At 35.8% G+C, this 19,220-nt stretch overlaps 2 protein-coding genes across 6 annotated transcripts; both read right to left on the bottom strand.

Annotated features, from left to right (window-relative positions):
- Nucleotides 1-1,288: 1,288 nt before the first annotated feature.
- On the bottom strand, nucleotides 1,289-6,273 carry LOC143532492 (uncharacterized). 2 transcript variants are annotated; one of them, XM_077027534.1, is made up of 3 exons: nucleotides 6,192-6,273; nucleotides 2,652-2,782; nucleotides 1,289-2,187 (listed from the first exon to the last, which is right to left on the bottom strand). In XM_077027534.1, the coding sequence occupies exons 1-3, from the start codon at nucleotides 6,216-6,218 to the stop codon at nucleotides 1,479-1,481; spliced, it is 867 nt and encodes a 288-aa protein (XP_076883649.1). In that variant the 5' UTR covers nucleotides 6,219-6,273; the 3' UTR covers nucleotides 1,289-1,478. The 2 variants fall into 2 exon arrangements, with proteins under 2 accessions (XP_076883649.1, XP_076883648.1); XM_077027533.1 differs by lacking the exon at nucleotides 6,192-6,273 and adding an exon at nucleotides 3,038-3,550.
- On the bottom strand, nucleotides 6,036-15,633 carry LOC143532491 (ENHANCER OF AG-4 protein 2-like). 4 transcript variants are annotated; one of them, XM_077027531.1, is made up of 13 exons: nucleotides 15,328-15,633; nucleotides 13,623-13,699; nucleotides 12,778-13,229; nucleotides 11,325-12,615; nucleotides 10,790-11,234; nucleotides 9,549-9,657; nucleotides 9,330-9,442; nucleotides 9,065-9,252; nucleotides 8,361-8,937; nucleotides 7,854-8,265; nucleotides 6,572-6,664; nucleotides 6,422-6,482; nucleotides 6,036-6,348 (listed from the first exon to the last, which is right to left on the bottom strand). In XM_077027531.1, exons 1-13 carry the CDS (start codon nucleotides 15,439-15,441, stop codon nucleotides 6,342-6,344), a joined length of 3,939 nt encoding a protein of 1,312 aa, XP_076883646.1. In that variant the 5' UTR covers nucleotides 15,442-15,633; the 3' UTR covers nucleotides 6,036-6,341. The 4 variants fall into 4 exon arrangements, with proteins under 4 accessions (XP_076883646.1, XP_076883645.1, XP_076883647.1 ...); XM_077027530.1 differs by having other exon boundaries at nucleotides 6,422-6,664; XM_077027532.1 differs by adding an exon at nucleotides 13,815-14,316 and having other exon boundaries at nucleotides 6,036-6,664; nucleotides 15,328-15,618.
- Nucleotides 15,634-19,220: the final 3,587 nt, after the last annotated feature.

Raw genomic sequence — 19,220 nt, 5'->3', positions numbered from 1 at the left:
CGGTTAATTATGGTGCATTATTCTCACACAAGATCATACTCGCATCTTGTTCTCAAAATTATAAGTTTTATCCAATCAATTCATTTGTTAACCACGGATAGATTTGATCTGAAAGTTTGATCACGAACTTTCCAGAAATCCAAGATACCCATTTTATTTAGAAATTCCCCTACACTGTTTCTCATTGAGGGGTTGATTAAGACAACCCTTTCTAACCAAACGGCTTACAACGGGTTGGTGTTGTTTTTCAAATGGTGCAAAACGGGTTGGTGCTGTTTTTCAAACGTGTGAGGATGGCTTGACACGCGACGCGCAACCCCAATAACGAAGCTTTGATGAAACCATCAGGGTGGCCAGACTCAATCCAAAATTTTCGAACAAAAACGCATAAATTTACACTCAGTATAAAAATTTCCGGACGAAAACGCATAAATTCACACTACTTAGCATAAATTTTCCAGCCACAATACAAGCTTCACCCTTGCATAAACCGGCACGTGTAACAAACTCCCAGAGCGTAATAATACCCGAACCCACTCCAAAAACCATTTTAAAAGGGAGAATAAAACATTTTTAGAATTAAACCACCTCATTTTGACTATAAGTCTATAACCCCGTTTAACGTCCCTGTTTACAATCATCAGTTGATGAAAGTGAGTGAGTGACAGATCGTGTAGAGGATCATCGGGAACAAAAGCAATGTCAAGAAGCACAACGCCAGGATCAATAGGAAGGTAAACTCTCCCATTCGGAAAGTAGTAGTGTCTCAGCTTTTGCAACCGAGGTGGTGGACTCCACTCTATCTAGTAAGTGAAAATGCGGTAAGGATGGTTTCAGCAATGAAGTCACGACGGTTGAGCGCAGAGGAGACTCTGAACCTGATGGTGTTTAACCTCCGTTGGAAGTTGCCAATAGGTTGACGATGATGGTTCAACAACGAATTCACAAGATGCTGGTTTGAAGAATCAATTAGCAGTTTGGCACCCACCATTTTTTATTTTGTTTTTGTTACAAGCTTTCACTTGTTTTATATTGTATACTTCCAGCAACCCATCAAGATTATGGATTTTAACCTCACATTATTCTTTTTAGTCCCTTCAAAACATTATCAAAAACTCTTATAACAATCATATTTTTTTATCATTTTGGTGTACATTATAAAGGGTTTTCATAAGAGTAAGCTATACTGCAAACAAAAATAAATACTTTTAAACCAGTGTGTTTTTGTTAGGGTATGTTAAAAACTCAACTCACCACCACTTATTTGTAACTCTTAGTTTGTAATAAAAAAAGAAAATACATATATTCAGTCAGCACAGACATATTCAAGTATTCAACTTTCTCTTCCAACTGCTATCTAAAGTGTGTATCCCTCCCTGGACAATGATTTCTCAAAATGACACCAATTCTTTCTATTTTATCGATATGGCATCCATTCGACTCGTATACTTTAAATAAACATGAAAAAAAAAAGTTCACTAGTCACGAGCCGCCTTGTTTTTCCGCCCGCTCGTTGGCTTTGGCAATCCATCAAAAAGTGGACTTGCTATAGCTGCTGTGGACATGGCTTGAAGATCAGCAGTGAAATTCAGTATAGAAATTGGCCAAATTGAAGATGAAGCCGGGCTACTATTATAATAGTTACTATTATTATTAGTCGACTGTTGAAAACTCGGTGCACTTGAAGACTTCCTCACCCCACTGAAAACTTGAGCCATTGATGAATCTCTGGATCCTAATGGAACCATGTTCAGTGCACCTGGTTCTCGTTCGGTAGTTGTATGGTTAGCTAATTTAGGCTGCAAAGCAGCTAGGTCTTCTGAAGTGCGATTGTTAAGGTCAACCTCTGACTTACGCCTTCTTACCAACTTATCAATGCTTTTATCAGAACCAGCTCCCTTATTGTTTGGTACAGGAACATTATCTGTTCTACGAACCTTGGAAAACCCGTTATTTTCACTTTTTGATTTCCTGTGAAGACCGAGGGGTATGCTGGTTGGAGTTGTTTCAAAACCTTTGCTAACACCTTTTTTATCATTAGTAGGTGGAAGGCCATAATACTCTCTTAAAGAACTGACTGATGATATTATGTTCCTTTGGGGTGAAGATGATAATTTCAATGATCTAATTGGACTATATGAATCTGAATATGTACTGCTGGAACGGGTCACCTCGGCGCTAGTTTGTCTGCAAGAATATTAATAAAGTGTAAATATAAATAAATAATGACAAAAGAGACCTGACACTTCATTAGGCACTAATATACACCAATTTGGTAATTATAAAGAACCCATATAACTGACTTTCATATCATTACGAACAATGAAGAAGCATAAATATATATAATCAACTGAAAAACAAATTCACCCGAATCTTTAAGCGGTTGTCATCGTTCAAATAGGTAAAATTGGATTATAATCTTAACAAAAAACGAAAAGTTGGCATTTTTTAACAAGCCAATATAGAAAGCAATGAATTTTCTTTGACGTTGAGACAGCAACAAGTAGCAATAGTATGAAAACATAAACAATATAATCGAGTACCACAATCAATAGTAAACCCTGATTTTGGAATAATGAAATCATGAGATAAAACACCTGATTGAGATCATAACATTAAAGAACAAAACAGAAAAGGTAAGACATAATTACCCTTGAGTATGATATCCGTTTGACATTATGGGAGACGGTGGATGCCTTCCTGGTAACGGTATCTTCAGCGACTTGAGTGCAAACATTTGTAAATCGGTTGTTAGGCCATTCATCTTCTTGATGTCAGCCACCTAAAATAAATAAAAAAATTCCCATCACATACAAAACAAACTATAATCATCATCACAATTTAAATGCGACAACAAATTTACAGTGAAATCCAAATAGCCATCAACACACCATGAGAACACATCATAATACTATGAATATACTTTCTTAATTTGTTGCTACAAAAGAATCGAATTTCTCATTCGGTTAATCGGTCGATGATGAATAATTGATATATTATAATCTAGTAACATCAAAAAATAATAATAATAAGCTACCTCAACACCATATTTAATAGCAACTCCAGCGAGCGTATCGAATTTCGTAAGCGCGTGTTCGATACATCCGACACCGCCGTTACCTACACCCGACACACCAGACGAATGATGCTGCATTGGCACCGGAGGCGAAACACCGGAATAAAGCTTCGAATCCGATGTTAATTCCATTAATAACCTCCGATCTAACAATTATCGCAATCAACATTAATAAAACCCCCAAACTTATTATTAAACCCTAAATTAGAAGCCTCCATACAATACTCGATCAATCCCATCAAAACCCTAACTGATTTTAACTAAATTAAAATTAAAGTTTAACGCGCACGGAAACAGTTGATCGATGATGAATGAGAATAATAATAATAATGATAGTGGATTAGCGTTGCAGGTCCGCCATTGATGAATGGATGGAGCTAGTCAAAAGGAGGAATTAAGTATATATACTGGTGAGAATGGTCAGCTGCGAAAAGTACTGCTGTTACTGCACGATGTACAAGTACACGTTTTGACGTGCTAAAAGCCTTTTTGTTTTCAGTGTTTTTTGAGTTTTCCTAACTTTTTAGGTTAGACATCAAGTGTTTGGATAATATAATATACGGACAAATTATATTTTTATAGTTATTGTTAGAATAATATTCATTGTCACGATCCTATTTACTTTTTCTCCATAGTTATAATAATTTCACACTTTTTGTTCCATAGTTATAGTTAGAATTCGTGGAATATGTCCCGCTACGTTCACGTCGCGTTGAGATTGAGTTTTTTTTTTTAATTTGTAGTCGTTGAAGTTCGTTGTAATCATTAACAAAATTTTAAATTAACTAAAAAAATAAAGATAAAAAGCAAATATATATATATATATATTTTTAACAACGTTTGGAACAGCCTCAATACTTGAGTGAGTTTTATTAAGTCGAGATGTCAACCGTTCATACTGATACTGATTTTGGCATTATAGCCTGACCCACACAAGAACACCATCAAGGAGGAAACCAACCATTTTATGTAAACCCCACTGAGTTAGGTTTCAAACCTGAGAGTCTGAGAATAGGTGCACAAAAAGCCCGACCCGGAACCGAAACCGGACCCGAAAAAAAAAACCCGAGACGGGTTTTTTATACCTGGGTTTTTACTACCCGAACTCGTATCCAACCCTGCCTGAATGGTACGATAAAGTATGCGTTTAAGTACCAACCAAAAATTGGACTCGATTTGTACTCGGTAATACCCGAAAACCGAAATCGGGTTTTTCTAATACCCAAAACCAGGTTTTTCAAATACCCGATCTATACCTGAAAATACACCAAAAAAGTGTAACCCCTTAAAAAACGCAATCTATACATGAAAAATACCCGAAAATATGATTTTTTTCAATACCGAAATATACCCGATTCTATACGCTACCCAAACCCAACCCGAGTATGACAAATACCCGATTTTTCAATACACGATCATACCCGAAACCGAGTATTAGAAAACCCCAATTTATGCATCTCTACCTGAGACCATAAAGATATCAGGTCTTAACCATCACCCTCATGTCATTTGATCAAAATACCACTTGCAAAAAGAGAAGATATAATTTATTCTTTGACCAAACCCTTGCCCCAAACTTGTTGCTAAGAAAACACACAGGGCAAAAAAAAAACTCAAAAACATCCCACCATAGCGGTGCGAGGGAGTTTTAGAAGAAAAACAAACAAAAAAGAAAAACGAATATATTTGATCAATGATTTCTAGTCTATACCAAATAAATAAGTAATTATCCACTGTCGTGAGTCACGACTCAGTAAGCGTAACCTAACTTTTCCCGCTTCTCAAATGTATATATATTACAACTTGCATTTAAAGAAAATTTAAATCTTTGTTTAATATTTGATTTATTCAAACCCGTATATTTGTATTCAACTTAGACAAATTCTTCAAATATATAGGAAGTGAATTCCTGACATAACGATATCAAAATTAGAAAATAAAACTATTTACAAAATGTAATATTACATGTTATTACCTTATTAAGCAAACAGATTTTTATTAATACAACAAAAGCATGTTGACATTAGCAACCATACAATCCAAAAAGCAGATTTAAATAATTCAAAAAGCTTGTTCATAATTATCATTTTCTTTATTTTATAAACGGAATACGAGGATTCAAACTTTATTTTAATACATTTTAATATATAAAGTTATTCAAGAAGACCACTACGTTACGTTTCCTTGACTTATGAGGCTCTATACTAACAGTAAGAACAAATCAAACGGTTCAAATACAATATTAACGTTTAGGTGTATCTAACTTCGATATAACCCTACTGCATACATGCCCACTAATGTCACTTGGTCTGAATCCATGATAGCGTGTCGTATTATGTCGTTTATAAACGTTACATATCATGTGAAAACAAGTTTGGAGTATGCTTAAAATTACGGATTTAGATTGTCTTCGAGCACGTTAAACATTTACCTAAGGATTATTTGTTATTTATTTACCTAAGGGTATCATGGGCGTATGCCGATGAAACCGAGCTACCCCACATGCCACCTAACGCATTTTGACCAATTCACCTCAGGTTCTCATCTCTAAATCAACTCGGTTTCACCAAACCGAAATCCCAACCAGATGAACGACACCGAGGGGTGGATCTGTTTGGGGAAACCGAAGACACTACGGATACGCTGACCAGTGTTTGGCCTATGGATCCGTTTGTATGGTGTAGAAAGCTTTTAAGAATCTATCTATTTGACCATTTTGACTTGACTCCACTTATCATAAAAAGCTTTTAAGAATCTATTTGCTTTTCCAAATTTGAAATAACATGTTTGTCCCATTTTTTATCATCATATTGTTTATCCAAATGTGAAATGACATGTTTGTCCCATGTAAACATGGGAAAAGCACATCAATTAAAAATACATTTGGTACTATTTAACCAACAAGAAAACCATATATGAGCAGGGATATAAGGATTTAAAAAAGAGAGACAAAACAAAATTAAAGGTAAAGGTGTTTTTAATTTCTATTTTAGCCAAGCAGAATCTGGCTCAAGAGAAGAAGTAACTCACTTTGATCATTCTAAACACACATGACTCTTTCTGGTTTACATTATAGTTTAAAGAGAAGAAGATATATGGAGTGATGCGAGCTTACACTCTGTAATTGTCTCTGAAGAACCATTTGCCGAGAGAAAACTATAATTTACAATCCTGCAAACGCCCTCTTCGCAACTCCACTTTTTTGCCAACAGATGTGCAAACAAACAAGCTCCAAATCTTCCAAACTTATGACCTATAGCCCAATTCACCACCTATAAATAATAAAAGAAATAACATCAGAGATACTGAGCCTGCTAAAGACTCAAGTCCTAGCTGGCAGCCTACTTACCCCGGTCGCCCGGTCGCCAAGCATCAAGGGATCGCTTCACATGTGAACCACCACGGCCTGGAAGTAGGAAATAAAATTAAGTTCACAAGTCATGATTTGAAAGGTCCAGAAGCAAGATAAAGAATAAAAAGCATTGCTTAAATCACCTGGAACTGGAGCTCCAGCAGAAACTATATTCTGGCCAACGGTTTGAAATCTGTTATTTGTTGGGGGTCTCTCCAATGGTGATCGAAAATAACCTGTTACGGTAAAAAATACGTGAACTAAAGTTAATGCATAATGTTCAAGTACGAAAATCAGATGCATACAAGTTATAGCAAAATGTGTACATGCAATCCATTACACATCTCGAAAACTATAAAGATAAATATTATTACCTGTACCTCCTAGTACATGTTATAGCAAGATGTGTAAATATAATTCTTAACTCCCTTTTATCAAAAAAGTCGATACTAAATCCTAAATAGTTCAAAGAAACCCAAAAACAACTTCCACCACCTACATTCATAAAATTTAGAAATAAAAAAAAAATACACACGTGTAAGAAAGAATTAAGTTCTAACGTTTTTGGTGATTCAATCTTATTCAGTTGGAACATTCTCTCAAGACATACTTTTTACTAGCCATCATATAACACTAACACAAAAAAACTTGCCACGAACAAATAAAATTGGATGCAAGACAGTTAGATATATCACGATATTTTCTTTTTCAGATTTCAGACATTCCTATCCACTAATGCTTGATCCATTTCTATAGCCTTAAAACTCTACTTAACCTTCCAACTATCAGAACATGTAATCTGCATATAGAAAAAACAAGGTGCTCATTTGTTACCATCGACAGTGTTCAACTCCGCATCTTACTTGCTACTAACAGTCCAGTAAATGTTACTCTAGTAATTAAAAAATTAGCTTAGTTGGTGAACTCCGGATAAAGTGTGTTCTATATCATTTTGCTAAATGCGTTTTACATAAGTCTTCATGCAGTACTGTTTCTGACACACCATAAACAAATAAAACTAGAAACATAAGAAAATTTACAAAAATAATGAACTGATGTATGACGCCTTAACTTCCTACTGGCTATGACCTCCTTTTGGAGATATGCATCAAAAAGAACAAGTCATGTAATCATCCCCTTCACACATTAGCCTTCTAACGCCAGAAGAGAAAAATAATAAACTAGTCACTCTTGCAAGATTTGCACATTCTTTTACAAGCAGTATAGATAAGTATATAACAGTATTACCAAAAGCACATCCAAGACATTAAGCATATGTGATACTAGACATTAATGAAGTTATATATATTGGCCGGGTACTTAGAGAAATTATTAAGCATCAATTATGCACCAACAAGAAGAAAAAAAATCATGCATTCGAAACACATAATTTCCAAAGCCACTGTTGAGAGTAAAGTTTCATACCTTCCTGAGCAAAAAGAGGGCCCGCAGATAGTGAAGTTCGCTCATTACTCATCCATGCACCACGCTGGCTATCAGTACTGAATTCACTTGAAGGTTGTCGCCTTGAGCCACCAGGTGGTTTTGTTGGTCCATACAAACGAGGGTATGGATGCTGCATCATTGCAGGATTAGAATATTGAAGATGACCAGCAGCAGTCTGATTCGGTATGGGAGTTTGCAATGTTCTCGGAGGCATAGGTACATTTCCAGTTTGGTTGGATTGAGAACAATGAGGGTTTTTATAGATTTCATGCCGATATTCTACAGTCCTTGCAGAGCTATATCCAGAAGGTTCGCGTGACAGTTGCTGGTGGAACATTTCAGGCTTCACTACAGATTCAAAATGAGAACCAGGACGAGAGTTCAAAGATACCTGAACAAATTGGTTATCAAACATATATTATTATCATTATACAACGTGAAGTCTACAGGTACAACAATATTATGTAAGCAATGGTTCAGTCTTACATTAGATGACATGGGTGGCATTGATGGTTGAGGAAACGACACCTGAGGCGGACCCGCATGAATAGGATATGTTTGTGATGGATGTAGGGGTGGAGGAGGTGGTGGAGGAGGCGATGGGGTTGATGGAGGTGGTGGAACCATGAGTGGTGACAGAGGCGGTGGTGGTGAAGAAGGCAAGGGAGGAGTCGGAGGGGGTGAACCAGGTGGCAGTGGTGGTGAACCCTCACGGTAAGGGGACACCTCGTTTGAAAAACTAGAGGATGTATCCATTGTCTTATTGGAGCCTTCATCCTCTTGAACAGCATTATAAGAGCCACCACCTGTCAATAAACTTTCATCTTTTGGATGTCCAGACACATCATCTTCCATTTCAAGTTCACCATCCACATCCTCCAAGATGCAGTGGCGTCTCTCATTTGAAGTTACTGAACATGTTTCAATCTCTACTGTAGCAATGTTCGGCTCTAGTGTTGCTTTACATGTGATTTCTTTATGTGAAAGATTAAGAATCCCATCTTCATCTTCTTCTTCAAAGACATTAGACGACAAAAGTCCAGGCAGTTGAAATGTTGCATTGCTAAAACATATCATAGAAATAATATTAAACCTCTGCACATATTTCAATCTAAAAAAACACATTTGTTATTGTAATAACATCAAATTGCATGGTAAAAAAGATCAGTGAGATTAAAGATTACACACACCTCCCATATTCATCAACAAGCATTCCCTCCATCTCTCTGATAGGATCATCGACAGCCCGTTCTGATCGAGATGGACGCTTGGAGACAATAGCAGCAGAAGTGTTATTCTTTGAAGATCCAATGTCCTCTATATAGCTCCGAAGTAAAGTCTCGGGTAAAATTTTCCTCTCAAGCCACAGTTTTAGAACCTACAAAATGTATTTTAACTCAAATTCTGTTAAAGAAAATCTACAAGCCAACTTATAATCTAACAGACAAGAACCACCTTCAGACATTGACGACGATTCTCACGAGCATTAGCACCTGGTGGAGCAGCAGCTCCTAACAGACGGGGCAATGCTGCTTGAACATTAGGGGTATAAGATGCTCCAGCAATTCCTGAAATACATAAAGACTTTAGTACAATCCAGATTAAAAAATATGAAGAAATAAATGCCAGACACAATATAGAATTAATGTAAAACAATAGAAAGCATGTTTAAACCTTTCTGTGAGTGAGAGCACTGTGTAATAGAATCAACCAGAAAGAAAAGATCCACTCGACGATGAAAACTGGATTCATTTTCCAACTTCCTGGTAAGAAGTTCCACAACCTACAAGAGATGGCGAAAATCACACAATATTTAAATCCAACCAATTAAACATCTTCGGTAATGATTCCATCGTGTTAAAACAATATGAAAACTAGAACATAATGGAGGCATAAAGCCACCACCAATATATAAATAGATAACCACAATTTGGAGTGGTACATAAAGCAGTTCATGTCAACACTACTAACAAATAACTATAATAATAATTACATTACAGAAACTGTAAATGCAACATGTTTAACTGAATACCTCCTTAACCAATCTGATAATCAGGCAGAGGAAAGGCAAAAAATTTTGGGAATTTAATAATATACCCAAAAAAAAAAGATTTATATCACTACAATTCTACAAGCATCATCAAACTGTCTTCTGCCTTTCAACAGTTTATCATATGTTTATTGAGTTGGCTGGAAATTGTTTGACCAAAAGATTCAAATTCTGCAACTAACGGCATACCAACCTGTAGCTAATACATCCCCAACTATTAAATCAGAGTTGCCAAATAAAATTTAAATTCCTATATGCTGAAAACATAGATTCTGACAACCAAAATCTGTCAGTTATAAATGTTATGACAGAGTAGAAGATCTAAGCCACTATAAACTCAAAGCCTCCACCAATACACCTAGAGCCAACAATGTAATGCCCACAGGCCACAACCACAAAAGTATTAAATGATTCATGCCATGACAAAACAATTAAAAAAAAGGGGCGCTCCAGTGGAAATTTCTGAAGGCAGCTCTCATAAAAAAGGTTCTTATAGAACATATCACAACACCAAATATGCATGCACAAGACTACAAAGCCACGCAATGTAACCAAAAGAGTAGGTTACTGAGCATAGCTTTAGAGTTTTCTTGATCAAGATAAAGCATATTGAGTCAGTGACAACTGCCAAAATGATGTGGTATGCTCATTAAAAAAGTCCCTAACTATATACATGAATGTGATCATAAATTTAAACACAGCATACAAAAGAGAGTGAAGAATATTATGGACAGAAATGCTTTCCTTACTAATATATACCACTAGAGACCCAAACTACAGACTGTTTAGCAGCACATAGCATTTAATATGAGGGTTTCATAATGCATTTAATAACATAAAATATAAAAGTTGTGAATTTTCCTACCTCGTTGGCAATACCATGCTTTGCAGAGTCAATTGCATGGCGTGTAGCACGCCCAATGCTTTCTTTTGTTCTTGATAAAGTTTCTATCATTCCTTCAAAAGCATCACGAGCAACAGCTGCCTCAGTTCCACCACTAAGAGATCCGCCAGTGGGGCGATGTCCTGAACTGGCCCTTCTCTCCACAAATTCTGCAGGATCAGACTGGTCATCTGTTTGAGCCACAATTCCAAGACCTGGTGTGATTGGTTGAACAGCAGACACAGAACCAGGGCTTTTCCCAGTTGCTTCAGTGTGTGAATAGTTAACATTTTCATGCACAGGGTTGTGTGATAGAGCTTGTTTTCTTTTTGCCTGAGCATCTGCAATCAGTTGCTTCATTGACTTGTTTGAATCTGCATTTCTTGAACCAGACAATGAAGTTGTTTGAACTGGTTGAAATTCTGACCTGTTAACCAAAGTAAAACATTTAACCCCAAAAAAGATTTGTGTAAACCAGTTTCTGTAAGAACAATAACGAAAGCATATTTGAACACACCTTTCACTAGACAACGTTTTGATATCACTCGGTTTCCTCAAGACAGTTGCAGAATCAGCAACCCGTGAACTTGATTTTGGAGTAGTTTTAGGAGTAGTGTTCTGCTTCTCCCCAGTTATAACAGGCCTAACTCTCTCATTTACGGAATTCTTCTGAGAACCATTTGAGGGCTTAACTGAAGCTAATTGACCCTTCTTTTGTGAACTATTACCAGAAACTTTGTCTAAACTTTTGTTCACTTTAGAAGGTTGAGGTTCTACCCTTTGATTGTAAGCATCAAAAGGAGACTTGACAGGAGAGACCAACATCTTTTGAATCTCTTCAGATGATTTCTTTTCAGATTCTGCTTTCCCAGGAGTATGCAACAGCTTCCCTTCAACTACTTCTGCAATACCTTGATCAAATTTAGGCACAGATTCCTTCACATGCACATTTTTTCTCACACCAGGGGAATCTTGAATAGCTTCAGTCGGTACAGCAGCTTCTTCAACAGACACAGAGTTGTGCAAGACTTTCTCAGCTACTTTAGGTGGCCTTCCATGCATGGGAGTCTTGGGCTCATCTTCATCTTCATCAAAGATACGAACAGCTCTCCTCTTCATGTGCACGTGAGGTCGAGATTTAACAGAATCTGTGGTTTCCCCTTTTTTAGGTGTAACAGAGCTTTCAGTTGTTCCGTCTTCAGACATGCCCTCCAGTACCAGCCGACGGCGTTTTGTAGGTTGTATAACATCTTTATCACCAGTAACTCCAGATCCATTATCAGAACCATTTGTCTGCCCCTTAAATAGTAACCTGTTTTTTGTTTTCAAATTCGGTGTTGCCTTTTTTACGTCTTCACTGCCTCCTTCGCTAGACACACCATTTTTCCTGTATATATGCGACTTCTTGGGGACGTCGTCTGAGAACTTGAACTTTTTTGCAGAGTGCATAATTCCAGTATTAAGAACATTATCTTTCAGATGTTCTCGTCCAGTACCTTCATCACCCTTTGATAAATCATCAGTCAAAAATTTCTTTGTTTTTCTAATATTATCCCCAGATTCGTGGTTCGCCGCACCCACAGTAGCGTCATTCTTGCTCACATGTGAGATGCTTCTTTTTGTTTCACCTTTTGAGTTCTTATGCATACTGGATTCAATATGACTTGTCTGAAATGCAGAGCCCGTACTTGCAGGACTAAAAACTTTGTTTACTACATCATGGTTATCCTTTGGAGCTTTAGCTATCTTGTTGGACTTCTGCTCATTTCTTTCTACATTAGCTCCGAGTTTTGAACTTCTACTATGACCTAAAGCAAACAAGATATATCCATTGATTAATAAGTTATAATCCAATATTGGCGGCACATAAGCAAGCCCCAAACCTCTACATGATTAACTTACCTTAAATACCAAATATCACTGCATATTTTGATAACAAAAACAGGTAAAACCATAAAAATGTGCTGTACCTGCGCCAGAAGTTGACATACTGTCCATCTTAGGTGAAGCTATAGCATCATTGCAAAATTCAGCTCGTTTTTTGGTGGAAAGAGATGGAGAACGATCATTAACAAGAGGTGAGCCAAGGTTTAGATCTTCATATCCCATTTCCCTCTGCGAGCACTGTTCTAAAACAGGGCCATGATTTACAATGTCATTAGAAGATGTTCCACAACGGGATGCGTCAGTAATCATCCGATCATCCACGGTCACTATTAAACTAGCGTCAAGCTGGGATGGTTGTCCAGCATTACCGTCCTGTAAGGAATCTGAGCTCTTATTCTCAACCTCTTGAAACCTGGCGCAAATTTCATTTACCGCTTCAGAAAAATATCTGACCGTCTTTCCTTTACATCTGGTCCGCAACTTATCTCTTGACTCACTGGTGAAAGGCTGAATATCGACAGGAGCCACAAATGCTCTGCAATAGTTTTACATGTAGAGATTAAAAAAAACGCTAGTAAGTAAAATGTAAGAAATGGATAAACTGATAGGTTAAGAAATGTAGGAAATGGATAAACTGATAGTAAAATGTAAAATGTAAGAAATGGCATTTCCTATACTTAGCACGTTATTCTTAGACGTTGAAAACTCTAAAAAATCATGAATTACGCTTTTTAGACATTTTAACAGCACAGCTGTCAGCATGTATTATGCCTTTAGCCACCCATCATCATTTTATTAAAAACCATGCGTTAACAACTCTTGTCGTCCCTCATTTACAATATCAAATTTTTCCAAACTTGTATGGTAGGCAAAACAAGATGGTAAATTTACATAACTAGAGCAGCTTTTACGGGTAGCAAACTCTTACATTTCTTGTGTACCAAAGAACTTCACAAAATATTTCTTCGGATCAGGAATTCGTTCACAGGCTTCAGGGTTACTAATCTGCATAAAGAGAAATATACAAGCAAACAAAAAGCTTTAAGGTACACAGAATCGCGACCGACGCATTAATGTATGCTGACAGCAAGAATCAGAAGCTTCAACAAAATGCATTAACCTTATCACACTTTCATCATGCAATGATAAATTAATCAAGATGAGCGCAATATTAGAGTCCACGGGATAGTAGAACAATCCGCTAGTCTAGCGTCAAAACACATCCAGAATCCAACTTTGAACAATATGCCATGACAACATCATCCAAGCAGAATGTCTAAATGGGAACTTCAATTCAAATGGCTTCTAGGTTGAAAAAGAGTGCTAGTATAGTTTAGCAGATGATGTTCATAAGTCAGCAGCCAATGGGTGATAAGATAGTTTCTAGAATGAAGGGCGGGTTAATAAAACATAAAGCAAGCATCCTAATACAAAAAAGCCTGCCCTCGTGTTATGATCAATCCAATGGTTAGGTCAAGTATAGGAGCAAATGAGGAATCTAAAGCTACAATCTATAATGTGGCCAAAGTCAAATTAGGGTAAATGAAGTCATCACAAAAGGCAAATAGCTGAACCAATGCTTAACTAATCACCCGAATACAATTTTGAACACCCTGCACAGCCTACGAGATTATCAAAAAACAAAATTCAAGTAATAAAAAGGTTAAATTCAACAAAATTTAGTAGCAAAACTAAATACAAGTATGAATATTTGAAATTGAATCAAATTAGGGCACAATTTAAGTAATAAGAGGTTAAATTCAACAAAATATAGTAGCAAAACTATATGCACGTATGGATACTTGAAATTGAATCAAATTAGGGCACAATTCAAGTAATAAAAATAAAATCAACAAAATTTAGTAAAAACAAAGACGATCAAGTCTATTTATAAGTTAATTCCTCTGAACAACAAAATACAAGTATGAATGCTTAAATTGAATCGAATTATGGCAGAACTCAAGTAGTAAGAAATCAAATTCAACAAAAATTAGTAAAAAATAAGGAGATCAATTCTAATAATAAATTATTTTCTCTAAACAATAAAATGAAGTGATCAGTTATATTTTATAATATATTTCTCAAAACAAAACTAAATACAAGTATAAATACTTGAAATTGAATTGAATTAAGGCACGACTCAAGTGATAATAGATTAAATTCAACAAAATTTAGTAAAAAGGAAGAATTCAATTCTATTTATAAGTTAATAATTTCTCAAAACAAAACTAAATACAAGTATGAATATTTAATATTGAATCGGATTAGGGCACAATTCTATTTAATAAAAAAAACGTAATTAATTCTATTTATACTTGAAATTGAATAGAATTAGGGCACAATTCAAGTAATAAGAGAGTAAATTCAACAAAATTTAATTAAAAAAAGCGATCAATTCTATTCATACTTAAAATTGAATCAAATTAGGGCACAATTCAAGTGATAGCAAATCAAATTCAACAAGATTTAGCACTAACAAAGCGATCAACTCTATTTATACTTGAAATTGAATCAAATTAGAGCACAATTCAAGTGACAATAGCTCAAGTTCAACACAATTTAGTAAAATCAAAGCGATCAATTCAATTTACACTTGAAATTAGAAGACTAGAGACGATGATTATGAATCTAACCTTAGCAGGCCATGCAGGAAAGCCCTTGACTTTAGCAAGAACAAGATCACCCAAATTCAACCGATTACTCGCGTCAGCTCCTTTGAAGCCACCACGTTTCCGGCCAGGTGCCATAGAGCATCGTCTTCGGTTCAAAAGCCCTAACTTAATTTATCAAATTGATCGCAAACAAACCTAATTTCTAATTAATTAATAGATAATTAACCAAAACCCTACGGACAATCGCCGATGGATACTAGTGGAAGGTAGGAATAGCAAGGGTAAATTGGGGATTTTTTTATTTCAGAAACGGTGGATTAGAGAGAGAGTGTGTGTTGAAGGTAGATGAATGTGATGATGATGAGTATATAAGTACATATGTATCTATAGTCTATACATACAAAAGTACAAAGGATTGATGTAATGTGTATTGTGTATTTGTTGATTTTAATCATGAAATTGATGTTTTTTTTAAATGTTGGTTAGTTATTATTAGTTTAGTAATGAACTTACCGGATGTGGTGGATTCGGTTATTAAATTTTTCTTCATTGTCGGAATCTGACAGTCACGGCGATGGCGGCGGTTACAGAGACTGTTTCGAGCGGGAGACTGTTGGAGTTGCGGATTGCGGCGGCAACACGAGGTTGGGGTGACGAGAAAGCGACTCGATGATGTAAGATATGATTTGCAATTATTAAACCCTAGTTTTAAGGGTTGCGGCGGAGAATGTGATTTGATGATGTAAGATATGATTTGCAATTACTGAACACTTTGTGGCGTGCGACAATTAAACGTGTGTCTATATGTGATGTTTGTCTACCTATTTTGAGTGCGCTTTTTATTATTTATGTGTGTGCTATCTTGTTTATCATGTGATATACTGATATCAAACTTGTGATAACCATGTGCTTTAATTAGGGCTGGCATATCATGTATACCCGTACATGATAAGACACGAACACGAAATGTGTATACCTGTACACGACACGAAAACTTATCGTGTACCTGTAACCCAAAAATGAACACAACACGAAAACTTATCGTATATACACGATAGTACACGATAATATGGCCGGCGACAGGAGGAAGCCCGACGAGACGATAATAGTACACTATATTTATGGCCAGCTGAAGATCGAATGATGGACGGAACTAGCAGCGGAGAGAGATATGACCCGTAATGGATGATGGCCGGAGAGAGACATGGCCGACGATAAGAGGAAGGCCGGCGACGGGAGGATGGCCGACGACGGTGAGATGGATGATGAAAGGCGAGTAGGCGACGACTGTGGTTTGGTTTTAAGAATGATTTGGATGAATTTAGGGTTAGGGATGATATAATATAACTATATATATATATAATTTTAAAAATAACCATGTATTAAAATAACAGGTACCTATCAGGTAAAAATAACCATGTTTTAAAAATAACAGGTACCTATCAGGTAAACAAGTATTATACATGTTTAGACACGAAAATTAACAGGTAATTTCGTGTCTACCTGTTTAGTACACGAAACTTGTTAAGGGCTTACCTGTTACCTGTTAAAGTCATATAGGTACGTGTCGTGTATTCGTGTCTCGTGTATAAATTGTCAGCCCTAGCTTTAATACTTGATTTTCATAAAAGTTATAATTTATTAAAGAGCAAGCAGGTAAAAACATGCTTTGATATAATTACTATTTTTGCTAGTTGTGATTAAACTATTTTTTTATGCGCAGGGGCCGGCAAAACCCCTTCGTTGCAACATAGACACCATTAGTAAAATTTGAGGGTTAAAACTTTAAAAAATAATTCGTTAAATTAACATATAAAAACATTAACATATATTAAAACAAAATATTTAAGACAATGTTTATTTGGTTGGCAAACCCGGTCAGTGGTAAAACTCAAGCGTTGTCGGTCATGTGCATTGAGGTGATAATTTGGCACGAATTCGGTCGGCTATGATTATGTATCTTATGGTATCATAACTAAAAAACGAACAAAATATAAACTTTGAGGTGGACCAACGACCAATTGGGGGGGGGGGGAGGTCGGTAGCGTTGTCGGTCATGGGCTTTAAATAAGGCCACAGGTTTGAACGAACTTGGTTGATTTCTTTCACAAAATTTACCGGCCAATACGGTGCCGGCAAGTGACCCAATAGGCCACTTGCGGCACCAAATTTGTTAATTATATATAGTAGTAAGAGTAATAGTAATAGTAATATATGGAGCTTCTATTCAGACTCCCTTTTAGAGGGTGTATGTAAAAGAACCATGTATGTAAAAAGGGTGTCTGAATGGACAAACCCTAAATAATTCACACTACTCTTCATGGAAATACGTATGTTGATCAATAAGGTATGGTTTCATGTTGATCACACGGAAAATATTTTGTGAATGATATTAATCATATTTTGTTTCTTCAAGGTTTTTACTAGGGTGTATATGACCTGTGTTATAAGGAAGGCGAGTTTCATTTTCTCGTTTAGATATCGTAAGTCAATTAGCGCATATATATATATATATATATATATATATATATATATATATATATATAGTTATAAAGTTTTTATGGTCATAACTTTACCTATTTAGGTATTCTTAAGTTTTACTATAATTATTGTCATATTATTTCACCTACTTACTCACTTATGGTTATAACTTTACATACTTATTTTGTTTGTTTTGGAGTCAGGGTCTTGCTAGAAACATTTTCTTTATTCTAAGAGATAGAAGTAAGAATTTCTTACATTTTATCCTCCCGAGACTTTATGGATAACTTTCCTGCTATTTGTAGGATATAATCAATTAAATAATCATTCGACCCAAATACCCGGTTAAACCTTTTAAACACTTAAAACAATAACCTTAGTCATTAACTATTAGTGATAATTTGGAAATGAAGATGAATTATGATTCATGATAATAATTGTGGGTGATCGGTTGCCCTGTATAAAATCGCCTTTGTGATAACTAATCAAGGTAATTGAGTTTTAAACAACAATCATATCCAACAAATCACACACGTAATAAGAGGGTATTCCATATTGCTTATTTAACTCCAAAAGTGCCTACTGACTTGTGACTTTTCTAAAACAAGTTTTTTTTAGGATTAGTTTTTGTGGTTAGAAAAGTCAACAAGTCAATTATTTGTATTTAAAAAAGTGTTTATCTTAGTTTATTCATATAAAATGATCAAAAAGAACATTCTTACATATTAAAACTATTTGCTACGTTTAGATATGATATTATATAATTAACAATATTTTTGGACAAAAACATAATGAAAAAAAAACAATGGCAGGGGGTGGATCGTCGGTGTGGGAGAAAACGATCGCACGTGGGAAGATTTTGAACGATGTAAATATTGTGAGGAGTAATTGTAGGGTAAAGAGTGGGGTAGGTTGGTGGTTTTGTTTTCAAAAAGTCAAAAAAATTATTGTAAAGACAATTTTTTTGTGCCATAGAAAAACAACTTTTAAAACTTAGGTGGTGTTCGAGATTCCTTATTGAACCCTACTTTTGACTTTATAAACTTTTGGAAAACGTGAATAGCTAAAAACGTGTTTGGTAACTCATAAGGTATTTTGGATTTTTTTTAACTTCTTGGTTGGTGTAAAAATGAGGGTTTTAAAAAGTTAGAAAAATCCCAACTTTTATTAACTTTTGGTTTGTTGAGGAGGAGAAATACCCTTTACACCCTCCTCACCTCTCAATCTCCGCAACTCTCACCAAGCAGCTTTCAATCCCTACACCACCAATCAATTAACTCCCTGCAACTCTCAACAATCCATCAACTACACATATGCAACCATCAATTGAGCCCTGCAGTTCTCAACTACTCTCTTGCCACCATCAATTTTTCACAACTCTCTACACCCTGCCTACACTCTATCCGATTATAAAACACAAGGTGTAGTTCATT

The sequence above is a fragment of the Bidens hawaiensis genome, unplaced genomic scaffold, assembly GCF_021521415.1.
Source record: "Bidens hawaiensis isolate Kalapana, Puna unplaced genomic scaffold, B.hawaiensis_p1.1 tig00009447_1, whole genome shotgun sequence".
NCBI classification, from domain to species: domain Eukaryota; kingdom Viridiplantae; phylum Streptophyta; class Magnoliopsida; order Asterales; family Asteraceae; genus Bidens; species Bidens hawaiensis.
Note: the sequence above shows the minus strand (reverse complement) of the source record. Positions and strands in the feature narration are given on the sequence as shown.